This window comes from Poromitra crassiceps (assembly GCF_964638095.1).
Source record: "Poromitra crassiceps genome assembly, chromosome: 8".
Lineage (NCBI taxonomy): Eukaryota > Metazoa > Chordata > Actinopteri > Beryciformes > Melamphaidae > Poromitra > Poromitra crassiceps.
The window spans coordinates 2968684-2991929 of NC_139629.1; the positions used below are offsets into that span (position 1 = coordinate 2968684).

General features: G+C 41.3%; 3 protein-coding genes across 4 annotated transcripts in view; 1 reads left to right on the top strand and 2 right to left on the bottom strand.

The window, feature by feature from the left end:
- Positions 1-1619: 1619 nt before the first annotated feature.
- upp2 (uridine phosphorylase 2) lies at positions 1620-3527 on the bottom strand (the record flags this gene model as incomplete). Its single annotated transcript, XM_083641918.1, has 7 exons — positions 1620-1762; positions 1954-2100; positions 2257-2466; positions 2636-2750; positions 2941-3099; positions 3196-3310; positions 3475-3527. 7 exons carry the CDS (start codon positions 3525-3527, stop codon positions 1620-1622), a joined length of 942 nt encoding a protein of 313 aa, XP_083498044.1.
- A 574-nt stretch (positions 3528-4101) lies between these two features.
- On the bottom strand, positions 4102-11386 carry LOC310781235 (uncharacterized protein C7orf57 homolog). Of its 2 annotated transcripts, none has more exons than XM_083641799.1 (8): positions 11160-11386; positions 10873-10919; positions 10503-10637; positions 10284-10380; positions 9260-9371; positions 8693-8778; positions 6199-6284; positions 4102-5615 (listed from the first exon to the last, which is right to left on the bottom strand). In XM_083641799.1, the coding sequence occupies exons 1-8, from the start codon at positions 11168-11170 to the stop codon at positions 5602-5604; spliced, it is 588 nt and encodes a 195-aa protein (XP_083497925.1). In that variant the 5' UTR covers positions 11171-11386; the 3' UTR covers positions 4102-5601. The 2 variants fall into 2 exon arrangements, with proteins under 2 accessions (XP_083497925.1, XP_083497926.1); XM_083641800.1 differs by having other exon boundaries at positions 6183-6284; positions 11160-11383.
- Positions 11387-18509: 7123 nt separating this feature from the next.
- The window catches only part of LOC310781796 (activin receptor type-1-like), a 78205-nt gene continuing 73468 nt past the window's right edge, over positions 18510-23246 (top strand). The window contains exon 1 of the mRNA XM_083642424.1: positions 18510-18720. The gene's annotated coding sequence lies outside the window, so the exon portion shown is untranslated. The remainder of the gene's footprint in view (positions 18721-23246) is intronic.

Here is a 23246-nt window from a genome sequence, read left to right on the forward strand (position 1 = left end):
CCCATGCAGGTCTTCTTTTGCGGGCATCTTTTCAAAAGCCAACCCAGGTTCTATTATTGACTGTTCCATCTTACATTTCCCACCGCAGGTTTGGCTTATATGAAACCAATTCTACCGATTTGAAATCATATTCACTTTTTTCAGCTACAAGATGCCAAGTGACACAATACAAACATTATTATTGTTTATTATTGGTTTTGTATTTTACAGTCCCTCATCATGAGAAGTATCATGCAATCTCTTTGAGCAATGTTTAAGCTGTGTCCCACAAATGACAATGGTCTCTCTGCTCATTTCTCAAACTGTTATTATCGTTTGTTTATGTTTCCTTTAAGATGCGTGCATGTATCCTACATTGAATGTTGTTGATATGCTTAAGCCCATATGGCAGGAGCTACTTAACTTAATGCATTTCTATGAACATGTAATTATTAACACATTCATCAGTTAAATACTGGGCAGATCCACCTCATTTGCCTACATCTAAAGAGAAATAACTAAGGAAGTACTAAGTGTTACTTAGTCAAACTTGACTCGTCTGGCAAGTAGATTAGAGTAAAAAGATTTTAAAACTAGAAGGCACTCGGAGGACTAAGCCTTTTGCCAACGTTGCACAATTATCCAACTGGCTGTAATACCCAAGAACATTCCTCTCACATTTGAAGTTAAATTGATTTTTTGGACTGGGCAAACATGCCCTTGGAATGAGTTTTGGAATGAGTTTCATGAATATTGCTACACAACAAAAATCATCTAGAAGTCTATTGGAACAAAATAGAATGATTTGTTCTTCAGGGTATATGCAGGGATGTTGAAGTTAAGTTAAAAAACTTTTAAGACCTTTTTTAAGACTTTTTCAAGACCTCAACGTCATTTTCGTCACATCAATGATAGGCTTATAAATCACAGGTTTCATCACGATACAGTTTAGATTCTTTGGACAACAACATATTTTCCGATATCAAAACATCTGCCACGATATATCGATTCAATTCAGGGGTCTGCGATCGATATGGGACGATATCTATGCTCATTTAACACCATCAGCACATTACTGTAGCTACAAAATGTAATACCTCTCACATGGCAATTAAGGCTTTTTAAGGGTCTTCATTTTCCCTAAATTGATTTATCAACTTTTAATAGTTTTCAAGACCCCGCAGATGCCCTGTTCTTTGGCCCAAAGCCTAGCTATGAACCAAATATGTTTTTGTTTTTTTAGATATTCTGCTGATAGACCATATAGACTGATGAACAAACTCCATGGCAGAGGTAAAACTGGAAGCCAGATAGCAAACTTATTTTACATAACTTTATTCTGAAAATTACATGACTGTGACATATAATGTAAGCAGCAAAATATTAAATATAAAAAGACAATACTATATATATATATAAGCAACATACATAATCTTCATCAAAGAAATCACAATCTTCACAAGGTGTAAAGTAAATCTTTAAATAACTGTCTAATTACATATCAACATGTCAAGTATATCCACATATGAGTGCTTTATCTATTATTTTACAGTCTATGGGCTATATACACTTACATACATATATACTGATATACATCGGCGGAGGCTTAGGGCAGGGATAGGAGTTAGGGGTAGGGGGCCTCAGACAATATATCCCAGGCGTTTCTTGATAAAGTAGGACACCAGGACCTGTGGCCTCTGCTGGTACTCCACCAGAACATCATGAGGTGTGGTGATCTGGTCTCCGTCAAAGCGGTTCAGCAACGCTACACAGATCACAGCCGCTGGAGGGGGGAAAAAGACCAATCATTTGTTACACATATGGTACAGGCAGGGGTCAGGGGTCAGGTGGTACAGGCAGGGGTCAGGTGGTGTTGTTCTTAATCTTAATATGTTCACAGAATTTCACAGATAAGCTGCAAGGTGACAAATGCGTCATGGCTCTGTATAGAATGTACATGACATAACACAATACCTCTGAGGCCACAGACACGGCACATGGCAGCAAAAACGGTGGACTCCATTTCGATATTCCTCACTCCGGCCTCGTAGGCTTTCCTCAGATACGCCTGTTTTTCTTCATCAGAGAAGGAGCAGAGAGCCCCGTCAAGTCGGCCTTGGCCTATAGAGAAACGCAGCACAGGCGTGTGTCAGTACATGAGCAATGGAACTGTTCAAGTTGAAGTTCATTCAGTGAATTTACCAAAGGAAGGGATCACAAGGAGCCTAAACACAAATCCAAAATGAACATGGGTTGAGTGTATGAGGTGCTGTTCACCTTCATAGAAGTCATGGGTGCACATGGTGTTTCCAATCACTGTTGGCAGGTCTGGGAGCTCAGAGGAGCACCGCAGCAGCTCCTGGGCCACGCCCTCGTCCAGCTCAGTACTCCGGGTGATCACCTTACCCAGGACCACCTGTTCAAAGCGGGCCCGGAACGAGTAGTCCACTGCTTTATCCGTGATCACCACTGTCCCCGGAGCCAGACCTGGAGACAACATTTTAAACATGTCATCTGTGTTCTACAGCCTCTGCCGCCTGGTATCCAGAACAGACGAGTAGATTCAGACCAGGCACAATTTGGAACAATTCTGCGCACTCCAAAAAGACAAAGCAGGGTTCATATGGCCTTTACAGAGAAGAAGAGTGAAGCTTACCAACTCCACCAGATGTCCCGAGGCGAAAGAGGACCACGTCACGGCAGTGAGCGTGGTGCAGCAGCTTGATGAGCTCATGCATCATGATGGAGATGGAAGGGACACCCATTCCATGCTGAACAAGGGACAAACAAGAGCGTAGTTATGGTCAAACGATCACAAAAAGAGCCAGATGATAATCATTACACCAGTATTTTTCCATTTGAAGTATTTGCCGGTCTTCAACATATTTGGGGGGAAAAAAGGTCTACTGGGACGGGTCACTATTATGTGAAAACAGCTAGAACTTCTTTTGGAATACTTACGCTTATAGAAAGCACTGGTCCCACTTTGTACATAGAGTAGCGGTCGGTTCCCTCACAGATATCTCGGATTTCCTCTCGGTCTCCAGGCAGCTGGAGCTCCTGGTGGATGAATTGGGCAAAGGCCTTCATGCGGTTTGCGCTTCCACCAACACACACAAACTATGAGAGAGAGAGAGAGAGAGATTTAATGACACCTTTTTCTATGATAGTTCATTTCAAATACTGCTTCTTTTTCTCTGGCTCTATCTCACAAACCTTGATGTCTCCAAACATTTCTGGAAGGTTGTGAGTCTTGGTGCTTAAGCTAAAGTGGTAAAGAATATCCTCTTCCATAGTATCCAAGTGGGGATTTTTCACCTGGACCAGTTGCCTAAGAACAATAAAGTGGTACATGTTAATACTGTACATCTAAAGAAAACTCAAGACTTAAAGTGTGGTTTAACAAATGACACTGGACATTTGTTGAAGTCATTTTTTTGCAGCGAGAATAAACAAGGTAACAAACAACTCTCTTGGCTTTGCCAATACACTCACTTGATGTACTCATTGTGCTCGTTCCCCATGCAGTTCAGCAGAATGGGTGGCATGACTGCAGACATGTGAAATCCAAGTGTACAAAATCTTCAAAAGTAAGTTGTGCTGCTGTGAACTCCAAACACTTGCTGGGTGAGATTAAAGAGTTGTGTCTCGCTGCAGAGCTGATATAACTGTGACCCCTGCTGACCTCGTCTGGGATGACTGGCTGCTGATTGGCTGCCGAGGGAGGAGTAGTACCTGAGGGAGGAGTAGTACCTGTCCTCCGCCTCTTGAAAAATATCCACCAGCCCCAAACAAATGATGCAATCACAATGTAAATGACTGGCCCAGTTCCAAGGAGCATGCATATCTTTAGAGAGCAAAGCGTGCCGGCAGCGATGACAACATTACGCAAACTTCTGTCATGAGTCAAACTTACACAATATCATCAGCTGTAGTGTGTAATGTCCAGTGTTGGGGGTAACATATTACATGTAATATATTACTTTTAGCAGTAACTCAGCAATATAACGTATTACCAATGGGATTTCAGTAATGGCCAGTTACTTTGTCAAGTTGAGTTACTTTATTATCAAAGCACATTTAAATAAAGATACAATAATTTCCTAATCAAATTGTGTATTTTTAAGCAAATAACCACTATAGATGACAGTAACAAAGGAAAAGGATAACATTTAGAATTTTGGGCAGTTTACACTGACTTCAAGACAGTTGAAATTATTTTTCGGGAAGGTTCAGTGGCGGCAATGTCATTCTGTTACTGCTGTCATTTTGGTGAAAGTAATGCAAAAGTAGTGTAATAAGTAATGAGTTACTCTACACAGAAAGTAATATTGTAACGTAACATTGCTTTCAAATGAAAGTAACTAGTAATATGTAGTATATTACATTTTGAAACACTGGTAATGTCATATCGGCCATTTAGCCGATGTGCAAATGCCACTAAATCTTTGGCTTGTTATGATGGGCTCTTTCACCTGTCACGGCTGTTTCCAAGAACACTGAGATAGCATTATGTAACATGTCAACACTGGTATGCAATACATTGGTGTGTAACAGCAATTAAGTGCACATTAGACTAATATTTTAGCATCATATCCCGAAACAGTCCAAAGTATAACAAGATAACAGAAATGTTAATCAGTGCACATTTCCCTGTAAAACAAATAAACAAAAAAAATGAAGTATAGCAACATTTACTTTTAGAGTAACTGTACACTTTCAACGTATATATCATGTTACAAATGGTTTACATTCAATTTTAAAACAGGTGGCAAATGCATGGTTTATCAGATTTAAGTGTGAAAGATTGAGAAACACTATTTGAACCATAAAACTTTAATATTCGTCTGAAAAATTCCTTTTACAGAATTACACAAGCGTCCTAAAAGCTATAACTGGAAAAACATGTAGGCGAGGTTAACTTGGTAGATTAAGTAAGTGGAATTTCTCTGCAAATGAGGCACCAATTTGAATTTATTTGTTTGTTTGTTTTTGGACATTTGGTTACAAGAAAAACACATGAAATACAGACATAACAGGCATGGCAAATATAGAGCCAAAGTCACACCCACTTCCGGTTTAGGCATACACACCGGCACCAAAGTCATTCGTCTGCCATTCTTTTTTCCATCTACACTTTGTAAAATGCTTATAAAAATACTTATTATACGAACCAAGAGATTCACTAGATTTAGAATCGCCAGGGAACATAGAACATTTCACTCAGACCAAAACCTTTACAAAAAATTGCTATTTTAATGATTATTTTCTACGTTTTGTTTTTATGTTTTGGTCCGAGTGAAATGTTCTATGGTCTCTCGTGATTCCACATATAGCTGAATCGCTTGGCTTGACCAAGTAAAATGATTTTTATAAGCATTCTACGACATGTAGATGAATGTAGAATGGCGGACGAATGGCTCTGGTACGTATGCCTAAACTGGAAGTGGGCGTGACTTTGGCTCTCTGTTAGGTGCCAAAGAGCTGAAGCTAAGAGAAATGTTTAGTGTGGATAGGAATTACTGAGTGAAGGAAACTTTGCTGAATTCTGACGTGGATGCAGAGTTACTCTGTTGTTGGCCTTTAGAGTTAGTAGTACATCATTGTCCCACTGGCAGTCTTCTAATCTGGTGACACTGTATATAAAGACAGAGACAGAGACACACACACACACACACACACGTCATGAGTAATACATTGATTCACATAATGAATGAATGAATTAAGCACTTTTAACTGAGCACTTTTAGCTCCCTGTGGAGCACTGCTTTTTTAACAGGTCCCATGAATTGTTTTTTAAAATGTCGTTACTGTCCTTTTTTATTACTTCCTTGATTTGTATGTATGGAACTCTCTGCATCTATGTCTCCTGTGATTCTATGTGAGCACTTCTGCACCAAGACAATTTCCAATCAACCATGTGTTGAAATGGCAAATAAAGTTCTATTCTATTCTATGGCTAGCACAAGATGCATTCCATACATGCAACACGTCCTGAGCTGCAGTGCATACAACCATGCAGCGGAGGATTTCATTGTGCAGATCCGTGTATTTTGCATCTTATAAAATCTATACGTTGCTCAACAGCTTGACTTGAGCATTTTGACAGCACACATTGTGAAATGAATGTAGGCCCACCAATGACTTACAATGACCTAGGAGACGGCAAGTCAAACTGTGAGCATCAAAACCGTGTTACTTACGCAACGCATCACTCACTCTTGGCTATAGGTTGTTCATCTTCCGCGTAGCCAAAGCTCAACAGCTTAGACATGTTGGTAGCTTGGGCTGGTTTCTTTTCAATTCTGCGAGAATACCAAAGAAGACACAAAGTCAGACCGAATGACATTGACAGAAACTAGTGGACATTGTTGGGAAGATTTAAGAGGAGAGCAAACCAGATGTGGCTTTTGTACTGTAGTTAATAGAAATATGTTTATTTCATCATCACCACACATTGCCTTTGAGATGAACCACAAAGACTGCAGAAGACATCACCAGACTTCAGTGTCACGTGGACAAAATACAGCACAATCAAACATTGAATTTGGACCCTATCCTATCAACGCTACGTCAAACTAACTGAGACATGCTCTGTCTGGCTACTGATTACAAAACTGTTTTTCTTACGAAACAATGAAAGAGAGAGTCAACAATGTGCTTTTGGCACTTTTCTCTTCATTATATACATAGCCAGCACCTGGGAACATCCCAGACCATACTTCCTCATGTTAAACAACCATACTACTCATGTTCCAGTGGCATTGTCATATTGTGTCACATCGTGTCACACTGAGTTTTTGAAAGGTCATTGATATTTTCCCAAAGGTAAAAGGAATATTTGCACAGTAACAGAGAGCCAAAGTAAACACTCAGGTTTACATTCAACTATGTTGTTTAGAAGACTGTGCAGCCAGTCCATTCTCAGTTCTCCCCAGTCCTCACTACATTGGAGGCATACAGTATATGTACAGTACATACAGTATATGTACAGTACATACAGTATATGTACAGTACATACAGTATATGTACAGTACATACAGTACTGACTGCTGCACATCGCCCAGGCGGGTGCTACACGTTGTGGATGTGTCGAGTTCCCCTTCCCTGATATGTGAAGCACTTTGAGTATCTAGAAAGGCGCTATATAAATGCAATCAATTATTATTATTATTATTACAGTATGATCTACAGTAAATATGACATACCGTAAATTCCGGACTATAAGCTGCACCTTTTTTCCCGTTTTTTGGCCTTTTTTGGCCCCTGTGGCTTATATAACGGTGCGGCTTATCTATGGATTTAAAAAAAAAAAAAAAAAAAAAAACTCTTTTTTAGCACTCTTTCTAACTATAAATCCACTTCTGTTTTAATTTCCTCTCTTGCCCTCTTTTCACCACACTGTATGACACTGTATGACACTGTGTGCACTGTAAATAACAACACAGGTGGTGTTGTGTTATGTTGTTTTGTTGAAATGTTAATAAATGGGAGCATTACATATGGTAATTAAACATTAAAACAAAAAAACAAAAAAAAAAAAAAAAACATTAAAACACCCGCGGCTTATAGTCCGGTGCGGCTTATATAAGAAAAAAATAGTCAACTTTGAAGGTGCGGCTTATACACCGGTGCGCCTTATAGTCCGGAATTTACGGTATTCAAATGTACAAGACACTATCATAGCATCTATGATATCGTAGATCTTAGCAGCAAAACACATAACTAATTTCTGTCCAAAGGTTAATGACAGGAACGGCCAAAAAACCCTGGAAAAACAAAAACAAACTGGCAGATCTTTTTATCTTTATCTTTGAACTTGTTGCAAGGGAGGCCATTTCTGAAAATCATTAAGCCAATGGGATTTGCAAACAAAATCCACATAAACACACATTGATGTTGACATTTTTATCACTCATATATCTCAGTTCTCTGTCGTAATGCTAGTGACTAGGGATGTCACAATATATCGTCCCACAATATATTACGATATCAAAACGTGACAATATGTATCGTTGAGATGAAATCTCATATTGCGAGAAAAAGAAGCTGAACATGGTTGCACTGATCTGCATCTGATTGCATGCTCGCTCTCCTTTTCATTGCTTTGTTTGAACAGACGAGGGACGACGTTACAGACACGGAGGATGAAAATGGTGAAATTACTCAAATTGGCGTGGAGGATAGCCCCTCAACTTACAAATCGATCGCAAAAAAAGGATTGTTAAAATATCGTATCGTTATCGTGAACCCAATATCGTGTATCGTATCGTATCGTGAACTGAGTGTATCGTGACACCCCTACTAGTGACTATACACTATACAGTGTATTAGACTAGTATTGACTAACAATAATAATTTACCCTGAGCATTTTTAATTACAACATTGCATGGTCGCTATTGTACACAAGACTGAAGGCTGTCTAACTACAGGTAAAACAAATTATTTCTATAGTTAAAGAAAAAACTTCACCTGAACAACTTATGAGTATAACAGGTTACTATATATCTAATATAATTAACTGCTTTGTGTTCATTTACCCTTATTCAGTCTCTTATGCTCTTATCAATCTCAAAATTGATTGATATGGCCTTATGTGTCGGATCATTGGTGTAGCTTACCAAACTCGAAAGGGGATATTTAGAGATGCCATCCAAGTCTACTGAGGATAATAAAAAACAACAGCGCCATCTTGTGACGACAGGAACTTACAGCCTCTTGTATTTGCCGTTGCCATTCTCCTCATCTGGGGTGGATGGATCGGGTTTCTCCAGGCCGTCAGGATCATCGTTCTGCTCCTGAACACAAAACAGAGACACAATGTTTGGTGTTTATGCTGTGAAGACAAATAAGGAAAACTTTGATATATCTTCATCTACATTTGTCTGCTAAATGTGTCTACTTTTCCAGCTATTCTTCTAGCTTGTAACAAACCGTCGTTTGGAACTACATATGAAATGTATTTAGTTAGTAAAGTGGTGAAAGTGGCCAGTGAATTTTGGAAAGTATCATCCACTGTGGGTAAAAAAAAAACTTGCATTTCCAACCTGAATATAATCCATTATCCTCTCATTTTAACCCTCCTTAACAAAAGAAGCCGTGACCATAACCACAAAGTAGACATATCTGAACAAGTCAACAACTAAATTATTTATAGCATAGATAACCTAACACTATAGCACTATTCATCATTAGACAGAATAAAGCAATACAAGAAGTGCTAGCTGCTAGATCATGTGGCTATGTGACTTTCAATGTGACAGTAATATTTCTGTTTACATCCTCCTCCTTGCCATCGCTGTTATCATCCCTCTCCCAAATTGACATGTCGTCACTCCCAAAGGGGCGTTCTAGCATCGAAATGGCTCCAGGGATTTTCTTCTCATCTAGGCTGATGGAAAAAAATATAAATATAAATTAGCCATCATGAAACTAGATATGAAGTCAGTAATTACATCTTTTTCCTTCATTACAGTTATTGTATGAGTATGAATGTTTATTTTGTTCATTCTAGTATAATAATAGTTCTAAGTATATTAAGCATTATGATGATATTATCTGTTGTTGCCGGTATTGTTGTTGCTGCTATTATTATTTGTTGTTATTAGGATAGTATTTAGTTTAGTCTAGTTTATTTAACAAACTTCAAGTACAGGGTAAAAAACCATATAAATGACATTGTCAGGGATAGCACGCTAAAGTCCAGGACTTATTTCCATCGTGGTCCCTGGTGGGCCATCAGTCCAACCCTGCTCTCAAGATGTTTACCGTCTATTAGACGAAGAGGCAGGGTGATTTCCTTAAGAAACAATAACCGTATACAATAACATACAGTATTTCAATTTCTCCAACCATCTGTTTCCATTCTGATAGTGATCAATCTATTACAATTTGTCACTACAATATTGCAATATACTATACAAAATACTATATACAGGTATTATATATATTATGTATTTAAGTCTATACAGATGTGCAATATAAAGTCAGATATCAGTAATAATAATAATAATAGAAAATTGTCACTACAATATTGCAATATACTATACAAAATACAGGGCGGGCGAGGCCATGCAGCAGCCGAGCTGTCTATGTGAGCTGCAGGGCGGGTGAGGCCGCGAGCCTAGGAATCGAGTGCTGCCTAGTAATATTAGTAATATATATATATATTAGTAATAGTAATGGCAATAATAATTGGGGAGGGGGGGGGGGGCAGCTGTCTCTGAGGGGAGGGCAGTCTCCCACACTTTGAAAATCCCCTGCTGTAGTAGCCCATCATAATCATGTTACAGCTACTGTATACCTTGGTGTCCCAGTGTCTGCTGATCCATCGCAGAACCAGTTTGGAGGCTGGTATGAGCTCTGTTTATTAGCAATTTCTTCCTCAGGACACAACAGGTCTGTTGGACAATGATGTGAAAAGAACATGCATCACAAAACAAAATGTATGTCAACTGCATTGACCAACAAGTGGGACATAATGTTAATGTAACGTTGGGTAAGTCAATAGGATGGCACAAACCCTTCTGTCCTCCTTGTTTTGCAAGTTTGGTGTAGTCCGAATCATTCTCCTGCACGCCAAGCCTCCGCCCATGGGCCTTCTCTTCAGGAGCACGGCCGTCACCCAGGGACAGTCCAGGGACCATGGAGGTCTGGCCTGTGAAACCTGTAACGTTAGCTAGTCGGAGAAAATACACACACCGCGATAGATAAATAGAAATAAAGAACTACAGATAGACAGAGGGAGAGATTATATTTTTAATCCTTGCTTCGTAACATTTTCCAGGAGCAGCATCAGTCCCAGCAAGGTCCACAATATGAGCTTGAGCTAACTGCAGTAGCAGCGTAGTAACGTTAGCAGTGATTAGGCATTTTGTTGTAACGTTACTTGCCAGGTTTTGTCGGCTGTTGCTCCTTAGTCATGTTCATTGTTCCATTTCTATTGGAAATGCGGGAGGAAAACAACATATTGTCAACTTCCGTTAGCATCAGCTAACGTTAGCACTAACGTGAACGCATCCCACCAATGTACAATATTAGCTTGCTGCAGTCAATTTTGCTAACGTTAGTTCACTTAGCGAAGTAGTTACAGTTCAAAGTGGGGTCGCTTCTAACATGAAAATGCAACTGTAACATGTTATTTCATCCGTAAATGGCAATGCATGTTAACGTTACTCACCCTGAGAACATTTTGGAAGGCGACCATGAAGCAGCAAAATGAGACTGAGTGTGTTTTGGAGCCTGTGAGCGGGCGTTGCCATAGGAACTATGTCGATGCTCCGGGTCACGCGGTGCACATAGAACTAGTCTGGGCACCTTCCACCCCGCTTTTTGTCATGCGGGCGCAAACCAAGGAAACAGGAAACAACACCGGAAATAAGTGCGCCAAAAAAAGTCTTTGTTGCCGTTAGCTTGACGCGGCGAGGTTACGTTAGCTAGAGCCTGAAAAGAACAACACAAGTTGTATAGTAGCGTTAGCACATTTCTAGTCACTGCCGAGGAAGGTTTCTGGAGAGCCAAAGACAATGGAGTACTCGCCATGTGAAATCTTATGATCAATGTCCATGTCTTTCCCAGCACAGGCAGCAGAGGTAGCCTACTTGATCCTCCATTATCGATAACAGCGGACAGACAACTAGCGTTGACGGAAAAATGGCGGAGGCAATGGCGTTTGACTGTGCGAGTGAGAGTGAATCAGAAAGTGAAGATACAAGGGGTCTTGAAAATAAACGTAATCGTGTATCAAGTGGTAATTCAAGTGACGGTGGCTATCAGGAAGTTAAGAAAGTGAGGAAAGGGAGTGAGGGTTCGTATCTTGTAGGAATGAGAGCGACGGCAAAGGTGGATGGAATTTTCAGTAACCTGCATGAGTTGGGAAAGTTTCTGGAAAGGAAAGTTGGTGTGGTAAAAGCGATAAGGGTAACTAGAAGTGGGTTGGTAGTAATAGAGTGTGTGTCACAGGATCAGGGAATGAAAGTAATTGAGATAGGTCAGTATAATCAGTGTAGGGTCGAGTGCTTTAAACTAAGCAAAGAGCCGATGAAGAAAGGAGTAGTAAGTGGTGTGCCGCTTGATGTGGAGGTGGAGTCATTTGAGGAACAGGTAGAGTGTGTGTATGAGGCCAGAAGGATGTCTAGGTTTGTAGAAGGTAAGAAAGAGGATAGTTTATCTGTGTGTCTGTCTTTTAGTGGAGGGCTTCCGGAAAGAGTGTTCCTGGACAGTGTGAGCTACAGGGTGAGGCCCTATGAAAGGGCGCCACTCAGATGTTTCAGTTGTCAAGAGTATGGTCATGTAGCAGCGGTGTGTAGAGGAGAAAAAAGGTGTTGTCAGTGTGGGGAGGAAGATTGCGAATATACATATTTTAAGTGTGAAAAGCAAGTGAAATGTGCGCATTGTGAGGGAAAGCACTATACAGGATCAGCACAGTGCCCAAAAAGAATCCGAGAAGTAATAGTGAGTAAAGTCAGAGAAAAGAAAGGGTTGTCATATGCTGAGGCTGTCAAAAGTATGGAGAAGAAACGTGAGAGGGTGGAAAGAAATGAGGACAGCGTGGGTGTACAAAAGGAACCGAGAAAGGAAATGGACAGATCGAATCAGAGTAATGTTATCTGCATGGATAAGAAGCGATTCCTGGCCTTTATTGCTATGGTGTTGAACTGTGCTGCTACTATAACTGGGAAGACTGAGAGGACTGAAATGGTGGTGGATGCTGCAAAGAGGTTCCTGGATGTGGTGGACGTATCGGGAACAGATATCGATAAAATACTGAGGGACGCATTTGCGCAAACTCAGACAATTACGTCTGAGTGTTAGTATGGACAATATTTATGAATGGGAGCATTTTGGGAAGAGGAAGAAGAAGAAGTCGTACTTGACCTGCGGAGGGCAGTAATACGCCTAGAAGCGTTTACACTGCCGGAAATCTGATAGAAGAAGAAGAAGAAGAAGAAGACAACTAGCGTTATAACTATTCCATCAACTGACCATTTGTTTGAAAAGTAAAGCTTCTGCATTGGCTTAAAATATATGAGATTGTGAATCCGCAATGTTTCTACAAGAACTTATTCAAAAACTTCGTTCGGTACGTCCATCTTTTGTTTTGTTGTTTGCCGTTTTATTTTCGGATTTGTTGTGTCTAATTGTCAAGTTAACGAGCTATTTCCGCTGTTACTTCCTGTCTAGGGCGGGCTCTAGGCCGGAAACGGGCAGGGTGACAAAATCACTTGTGAACGGAGGCCAGGCTCTTTCTCGCCGAGAAGAGCCTGGTGACGCGAGGTTAACAGCTAGTAGAGCGAGTTATTCAGGGTGAGGTGAGGTAACTCGTCTGACAGCCACAGTACATGTGGCTTCTCGCCTTTTTGAGAGCACACTACTAGCTGCAGACATGAAAATATAGATGTGGAGTGGACAGTATGCACTATGTATAGCCTACACTTGAGAGCAGATTCCATGCACAGTGCGGACTCTTCTTTGGTTCTATGTCATGAAATATATATATTGACATTGAGCACTGCTTTATGTGAGGAAAGTACGCTACACACATCCATGCATGAGACTCAAATGTCAGCACCAGTGGCTCCTACATTACTGGCTTTCCTGGGGAAGCTCAGCAGGTCTAGCTCGCTGGCTGTTGTTATTCCTTGCAGTGTTGCTGCCAGATAGATACTATAGGCTACAGCTAATAGTTTCCAGCCAAAAGACTGTTCAAAAGCCCATTTTCCCCCGCCCGCACAATGCAATTTAACCAGCCCAATTAGGCGGAAAACCCACCAATCTGGCAACACTGATTCCTTGGATGGGAGACTGGTGCTGGAAGTGGTGTTGCATGGCCAGTAGGAGGTGCTCTTCCCCTCTGGTCAATAATCTCCGAATCCCCCAGGGCAGAGACAAGGACTCTGTCCTGTGAGTGAGCACCGGCCTTCAGGTGAGAGATTAAACCGAGGTGCTGACTCTGTGGTCATAAAGATTCCATTCTTCACGAGAGTAGGCCTACACACACGATTTCAGACGAACAAGCCCGTCTTTTATTATCACACGAACACCACAACACATGCATGCAGCCACAAACACACACTCATGCTGACGGTGGCCGGTGAAATCTGTCCTCTGCATTTGACCCATCCAGGCTTGTCCTTTCCTCCAGGGGGCAGGCCAGGAGCAGTGGTTGCTTTTTCTTTCCAGCGCCCGGGGACCAACTTTCGGATGTTGTCGTCACTGGTCGGATGACGATCTTCTGCATGTTTTTAGTGGGGGGTTATGTACGGAGGAACCCCCTGGGGAGCACGGGGAGAACATGCAAACTCCACACATAAAGGCCCTTTTGACGAGATAGCCCACCTGGGCAGTAGGCACTGAAGATATGGGGGGGTCACAACTCCAGCGCCCACAGCGTCCCAGGCGAGAATCGAACTCAGGACCTTCTAGCTGTGAGGCGACAGCGCTACCGACTGCGCCACCGTACCCCCGGGGGTACGGCGTGTAAGTAACACGGGGTGTAAGTAACCCCAGTGCCCTGGCTAAATTTACACACAGGCCTTCATGGCAACCTAATCATCCCTTGTTACTTAATTAGTAGCCTACATTCAGTCCTCACCCCTCCACTGTGATAGCTGATGTGTGGTGAGCGTTCTGGCGCAAACTGCACTGGCTACCGTGTGTCGCCCAGGTGGTAGACTACCCAGGTGGTAGACTACCCAGGTGGTAGACTACCCAGGTGGGTGCTAGAAAACCGGGGGTGGATGAATTGTGCCCCCCCTCCCAATATGGAAGTGCTTTGAGTATCTAGAAAGGCGCTCTGTAAATGCAATCGGTTTTCTTATTCTTATTCTTATTCTTATTCTTATTCTTATTCTTATTCTTATTAGTAGTATAATAATAATAATTATTATTATTATCATCATTGTTGTTGTTGTTGTTGTTGTTGTTATTATTATTATTGTTCCTAGTGGACCTGTGGGAGCTGTACCCCCCTCCCCCCCCACCCCCCACGAGTTAGAGTTAGACCCACCCATCGACCCCCCCATTGAGATAGGCTACACATGTGTCTTCAGAAGTTCTCTGTGGAAAATGTGCTTTATAGAGCCATTACTGTTTGAAATTAGGCTAACTGATCACTTTAACTGCAAATTGGCTCTGTACTGCTATATGAAAAGTTCTGCAGTGATTTTATTACAGATAAATCATAAGTGGTTCTTTAGTGTCACTGGCTCTTGATTGCTTCTTTATTTTATATGACTCACACAGTCACAGGAGCCTAATCTCATAAGTATTTTGACATTGTTTAATGTTTTGGCTGTATGTTCTTATTTGAAATGACACAATGACTGGGAGTATGCAATTTCACATATGAATTTAAGTGCTACTGCATATTATATAGGCTATTACATTTTCAGCCATGAACAGCCAAAGCACTATAGCCACATTTATATTCAATAAAGCACTATAGCCACATTTATATTTAGTATAGTAATTATTCAAATGCTTACAGAAAGTATGTGCAGTAGCTTAGAAATATCTGCAAACAATAGGACAATAAAATCTATCTATGTATCAATCAATCAATCAATCAATCAATCAATCAATCAATCAATCAACCAACTTTATTATCAGACACAAGGTCCATAGAAAAACAGAACACACAAAAACTCAGTACAACTATAAAAGGCACTTATACCAAAAATTCCACATCTGTGATTGGTTGGTATCTCACAGCACTGATAGCAGGATTGGTCAGCAGCATGATAATGGAGTTCTGAGAAACATTCAGACACAAATACATTTATACATCACATGTCTTAAGAGCGCTTGAAAAGTGCTGACACCTGCAATACAAACCAGTTCACTTGCACTACTCCACCTGGGTTTTTTCAGCAATATCCTCAGACAGTCATTGTAAGCCAGTGGTTCTCAAATGGGATTCCGGGGGGTCCCCAGCCAATAGGTGGGTCATTTATTTTCGCTAATTCCATTCATAACACAGTGACTATTTTGGTCATGGGTTGGGGGGAGCATGGGACAAAATCCTATCAAATGGGGGTCTGTGGTCAAATTTTTGTCAGGGGTCCTTCATGTGAAAAAACTTGAGAACCGCTGTTGTAAGCGACCTGAAGTTTGAGGAGGCTAGCTTTTTTATACTTAACCCACAAGGGGGCAGTGTAAATAGGGGTACAGTAGGTCCTAAAGAGATTAATCTTTACAACATCAGAACAAGAGTGGCATTTCCTTACCAACATGTTAGCCTGAGCATATAACATACGCTGCTGTACATGTCATCATCATCATCATCAGAATAGAGTGACCCAGATATTTGGTTTTTACCACAGACAGATAGAACAGATAGAACAGATAGAATAGTATCTATCTATCTATCTATCTATCTATCTATCTATCTATCTATCTATCTATCTATCTATCTATCTATCTATCTATCTATCTAATATAATGTAATATACTGTAATCATCAGTATATACTGTAAATGGGAGCTGGGGTTCTGTCTGTCTGTCCCACTGATGACATCATCAGTGATGTCAAAAATCCCCCTGATGACATCATCAGTGATGTCATAAATCCCCCTGATGACATCAGCAGTGATGTCAAAAAATTGACTCAAACACACACAAAGTCACGAGAGAGACTGAATGAGAGGGAGAGGAGAGGGAGAGAGAGAGGGGGGAGAGAGTCTGAGGGAGCGGGAGAGAGAGGGGGAGAGCCTGAGGGAGAGAGAGAGGGAGACATTGTACGCGTGCCAATAGGGCAGGCAAGGCCACACAGCAGCCTTGTCTGTTTGTTTCTCTGTCTGTCCCACTGATGAGATCATCAGTGATGTCATAAATTCACTCACACACACACACACACACACACACACACACACAAAGTCACGAGAGGGAGAGAGAGTAGTGAGAAGAGGAGAGGGAGGGAGAGAGAGGGGGGGAGACTGAGGGAGAGAGAGAGGGTGTGCGTGCGCCAATAGGGCAGGCAAGGCCACACAGCAGCCGAGCTGCGGGCAAGGCCGCACAGCGGCCGAGCTGGGAATGCAAGCTGCAGGACAGGCGAGGCCGCGCGGCGGGCGAGCCTAGGAATCAAGCGTAGATGGGTGACCTGACGCAGCCTGATTTTTGTATTAGGTGATTGCCATAATTACCTAATGATGTGATGTCATCAGTGATGTCATCCTTCTCCTGTGGTGTTTTATGGCAGTTGGCATCCTTTATGTTGCATTGCCGCCTCCCTCTGGATTCATCCATCCACTGTTTCTCTACATTCTGTCCCTCCTCCCCACTCACTCAGTGATGACATCCTTCCTGGCTGAGGTTAAGTTCAGTGCAGTTTTACGTGCGAACACACAAAAGTAAAAATTACGAGCCTCTATCCTTGATTTATTCTACATATAAATTGTAGAATCATTAAACATGGGTATAGGCTAAAATGTTTGTAGATCCATTTCACTTGCACTGACCATGTTATTATTAAACACACACTGATCAGTGATCATCTTTATTGCCTGTGTGAAATATGCCTCAACATATCACCTCTGGTGGCCGAGTTAGGAACATGCGCAGAGGAAATTATGTGGTAATGGTCCTCTAATTATCGACCTGCGTCAAGCCAGCCAGAGATGGCAAGCATAAGACCGGAAGTTTAGTGGTTTTGCCTTCAAAATAAAAGTATTGATGTTCACTTAACAAGAATAGTAAATATTCAGGTACAAAAACAAATTCCCCCTACCCCCCATTAATTGAGTCTCCCCCGACACACATACACACACACACACACACACACACACACACACACACACACACACACACACACACGCACGCACGCACGCACACACACACACGCCACTGCGTTGTTCTTCTAATCTCCCCACACCCACACAATAATGCGCAATACTATGCCATTCTGTCAATATCTGCAATTCATGTGCAATACAGAGCTCATTGTTGCTGCTACTTGACAGTTTTTAGGCTACCACACTTGCGTGTTACTCTTTATCTTTATATCTGTTAATATATTTGAATGTTTTTATATCTTTTATATCTCATATTTGTTTCTAAGAAAGAAAGAAAGAAAGAAAGAAAGAAAGAAAGAAAGAAAGAAAGAAAGAAAGAAATACCATTTTATGAGCTCATTGTTGCTGCTACTTGACAGTTTTTAGGCTACCACACTTGCGTGTTACTCTTTATCTTTATATCTGTTAATATATTTGAATGTTTTTATATCTTTTATATCTCATATTTGTTTCTAAGAAAGAAAGAAAGAAAGAAAGAAAGAAAGAAAGAAAGAAAGAAAGAAAGAAAGAAAGAAATACCATTTTATTTTGAAGGGTCTGGGAGGGGAGTCTCGTGTTTTCTCGTGGCGCTTGACGCTGGTTAATTACAGTGCGAGTTGTTGCAATGTAACTTCCTCCTCCTCCAATCCAGGCTCTGCCGTCGAAGCGTAGATGGGCGCCAGCCGCAAAAGCCCACTCGTCTGTCTGTGTCTGTGCTGCTGATCATGTGAAAGAAGGACAAAGTTACAGAAAATGCCTCTTTATTTTCTCCACTCCGGAATGTGAACACCGACCACATTTGCCACGTTGTATCGAGCGGGACGACGGGACATGATGTTGGCTGTGCGCAGGCTGTGCTTTTTACACTTACACAAACAAACGGGCTATTGTGGGTGAATTCTCGGGAGATATGGCAGAATAGTTCGATTTGCGCTCGGTACCGACCCCCCCAAGCACTTTGAAAAGACAAAGGTAAGTTCGATCACTTCATGTGTTCAAAAATGACGTTGATTGTAGGCTAATGCTATTCTTTCATATATGCAGTGAGTGGACACAGAAGTTTGTTGTATTGCTTGAAAAGGTGCCATCATAACGTGCTTTCTCAAAGGATTCAGTCTCCCCTTTGAGCCTTTCATGTCATTCTTGGTGGATGTGTTATTTCAGCCAAACCGATTTTTTTATTTTACTTCTTAACCATCTAGTTGATCGTATGTTGTATCCATTTAAACGTCTTCAACTTGTCTTTAGACCTTAGCCCCTTTCGGAACGGTGAGGGGAACGACACAGTTCCGAAAGGGGCTATATCTGAACCTTTAAACGAGATACAACCCATCAGATAATTGTTCGGGTACAGTCGTAGCATGATGCTATCATTTTAAAGTGATCGAATGCGACATACTGTATATATATATATTCGCCTGTTTGTTGATATATTTGACTGGGAATGAGTGTCGGGCGTTTTAACTACAGGCTGCTATTTTCTGCTCGTAATCGAGGGTACAACATTGCAACTAGTTGCCACTTTGTTCGAGTTGTTTGTCATGCAAACTGTGTTGGGAGGGTCGTTCCTGCTTCATCGTGTCTCCATTCATCCCATGCTAAGCACTTTTAACATGACAATAATCACCCCTGTAGCTCTGGAGGGGAGGGGGCAGCTTCAATGATTTAACTATTGGTTCATAATGTTCTGTGGTTTGAATTGGAGAAAGTTGATGGAGCCGGAATATTACAAAGGCCACCAAATCTGTCTTGTATCGCAAATGATTTGTGTACCTGCTTCCCCCCCAGCTATACTATAGGAGGCTTGCAGGGCAGCAGGCTGAGGCTCAGCAGGAAATAGTTCTGGAAATGTGATCAGATTGTAAGAGCAATCTAATTTAAAGCCAGTAGACCTGCTGATGAGAGGGTGCAAGCTTCATTACAAAGGTGGTAATGTTCGCTGAAAACACCCAGAGATAAGTGCCCTGATTAAAAGGTGTGTGTGTGTGTGTGTGTGTGTGTGTGTGTGTGTGTGTGCGTGTGTGTGTGTGTGTGTGGAGGGGGTCTACTTGCTCTGAATCAACTCAGACATCACTCAAAATCCTTACTTCTAGATACAGACTCATATAAATCAGCTTTCCCTTCACAAACATACTGGCTGTCTTATTGTGCAGCATCTGTTTTGGTTTTTGCATCTTTGGCCTCTGTGTGATCCAGCAGAACAGATCCAGCAGAACAGAACCGGGCCTCGGATCTGTGAGTGTTTGAAGTGTTCAAGCTTGAATGAGTCATTTGATTGGGCTTTCTTGTATGTATGCAGCATGACTAATGGGGTGATAGTGTGTGTCTGTCTGCTGTGGGAGATAAGAAGACTCAAGGTGGACGTCTGTCTGGGCGAGCCTCACAGCTTCCCTGAGAACGGTTGGGATTTTAAGGCTGATGTTGAACATCACGTGTGAACTGTCTGTCACTGTGGTAGGTGAATTTGCACAGACATTTGGGAACAGTGTTGGGGGTAACTCATTACAAAAGTAACATGTTACATGTCATATATTACTTTCAGCAGTAACTCGGTAATATAACGTATTACTTATAGGATTTCGGTAATAGTATACCAGTTACTTTGTCAAGTAACTCAAGTTACAAATTGAGTTACATTTGATGAAATCAAAGCACATAAAAAAAGATACAATCATTTCCTAATCAAACTGTGTGTTTTTATGCCAATAACCACTATAGATGACAATAACAAAGGAAAAGGATAACATTTAGAATTTTGGGTTGTTTACACTGACTTCAAGGTGGTTGAAATTATTTTTCGGGATGGTTCCCGGGGCGGCGATGTCATTCTGCTGCTGCTGTTGTTTTGGTCAAAGTAATGCAAAGGTAGTGTAATAGGTAATGAGTTACTCTACACAGACAGTAATATTGTAAAGTAACTTATTACTTTCAAATTAAAGTAATTAGTAATATGTAGTATATTACATTTTGAAAGTAACTTGCCCAACACTGTTTGGGAATACGTAGACACAACAACTGTCGGTATTAATGTCCATGATTTGTTTCCGTTCAAGTTAGCTGGCATCGGTGTTAGACAGACAGAAACAGAAGAGTTAGAGATCCATGTGGGGGGAAACAGAAGAGGCTGTGACAGCCAGGATCATTGGATGCTTCACAGCTTGGTTATTTGCTGTAGTTAGTGTCAGGTTGTAAGTGTCAGTTTGCAGCACTGTGTTTGTGTGGTTGGCTGGCTGGTGATCTGGAGAATGTCTCTAGCTCCATCATAGCCCACTCAGTGGCTGAGGTCAGGCCGCCTGTTGTGGGCGCCTGGTGTGCTCAGTGGCCTGCTGCGCCCTGGAGTCTGGCTGATAGTGGTCAGATAGGAGGACGTCAGGCGGTCTGTCTGGGGCTGAGACAGGGGTTCATCTCCAGAGGGTCTCGGGGCTCCTGTTCTATTGAGCTGAGGGAAAGGGCAGTGACTTGACAGTGGCCGGCTGGCCGCTCAACCAGAACCTTCTGTGATGATTAGACGTCTTATCCTTCTTCTCCCCGTCTCCTGCTCCATAACAATGTCATTGTTTGGCTTTGGACCAGTGACTCTGTTTCAAAGAGCCTCTATCTGTGACCCAGACAGTCCTCAAAGACTAAGAGGCTATCAGGCCCTCTCTCATACCTAACGATGCTTGCTCAACAATGGGACGGGGTAGGGGTGTCTTGGCCTGGATTCAAAAATAAAAAATAAAAATCCCAGATACCAAAATTATAATTTTTCTATCATCATTTGTTGCTCAAATGCATTTTTTGCTTCAGGAGCATTCATTATATGTCTGGTTATTGTTTTTAAGACATATGTTTTGAATTTTGAATATGTTGATTTAAAAGGATCCCCACTAGCTGCTGACAGCTAGTCTTCCTGGGGTCATGACATCTTCTTCTTCTTCTTGGACACGTTTGTTATGCCACATATTAACAGCTCTCTTACATCGGCCTCATCCAAGTCTTCATATCCCACATGATTAAGTCTCCAATTCATTTGAAGCGGATACGTTGGCCTCTGCATCAGAACTAGGGATGTCAATTTTCGGTTAATTTCACTTTCGATTAACCAACGCTAATAATCGATTAACCTATCGGTTAATTCATAATTTTTTAATATATATATATATATATATATTAAAAAATTATGAATTAACCGATAGGTTAATCGATTATTAGCGTCGGTTAATTTCACTTTCGATTAACCGACGCTAATAATCGATTAACCTATCGGTTAATTCATAATTTTTTAATATATATATATATATATATATATATATATATATATATATATATATATATATATATATTTTTTTTTTTTTTTTTTTTTTTGTCTATTTACTCAATGAGCTCATGCCCAAACAAGGCGTGTCTATTTAGATGCTGAAATGTTAATGCTTTTTGTGTTAGAATTTCTAACACAAAAAGCATTAACAAGCATTAACAAAAAGCATCAACATTTCAACACAAATTCTTTTTGTGTTAGAATTTCTAACACAAAAAGCATTAACATTTCAGCATCTAAATAGACACGCCTTGTTTGGGCATGAGCTCATTGAGTAAATAGACATTTTTTTTTTTTTTTTAATATTAACTGATAGACCGACAGCAATAACCGAACAGCGACGGTTAATCGATTAACGGTTAACCGTTGACATCCCTAATCAGAACCTTCTCCTACAGTAACTGCTCTTTGTGAGGACCATTATACCTTCTCCTACAGTAGCTGCTCTTTGTGAGGACCATCATACCTTATTCTACAGTAGCTGCTCTTTGTGAGGACCATCATACCTTCTCCTACAGTAACTGCTCTTTGTGAGGACCATCATACCTTCTACAGTAGCTGCTCTTTGTGAGGACCATCATACCTTCTCCTACAGTAGCTGCTCTTTGTGAGGACCATCATACCTTCTCCTACAGTAGCTGCTCTTTGTGAGGACCATCATACCTTCTCCTACAGTAGCTGCTCTTTGTGAGGACCACCATACCTTCTCCTACAGTAGCTGCTCTTTGTGAGGACCATCATACCTTCTTCTACAGTAGCTGCTCTTTGTGAGGACCATCATACCTTCTCCTACAGTAGCTGCTCTTTGTGAGGACCATCATACCTTCTCCTACAGTAGCTGCTCTTTGTGAGGACCATCATACCTTCTCCTACAGTAACTGCTCTTTGTGAGGACCATCATACCTTCTCCTACAGTAACTGCTCTTTGTGAGGACCATCATACCTTCTCCTACAGTAGCTGCTCTTTGTGAGGACCATCATACCTTCTCCTACAGTAGCTGCTCTTTGTGAGGACCATCATACCTTCTCCTACAGTAACTGCTCTTTGTGAGGACCATCATACCTTCTCCTACAGTAGCTGCTCTTTGTGAGGACCATCATACCTTCTCCTACAGTAACTGCTCTTTGTGAGGACCATCATACCTTCTCCTACAGTAACTGCTCTTTGTGAGGACCATCATACCTTCTCCTACAGTAA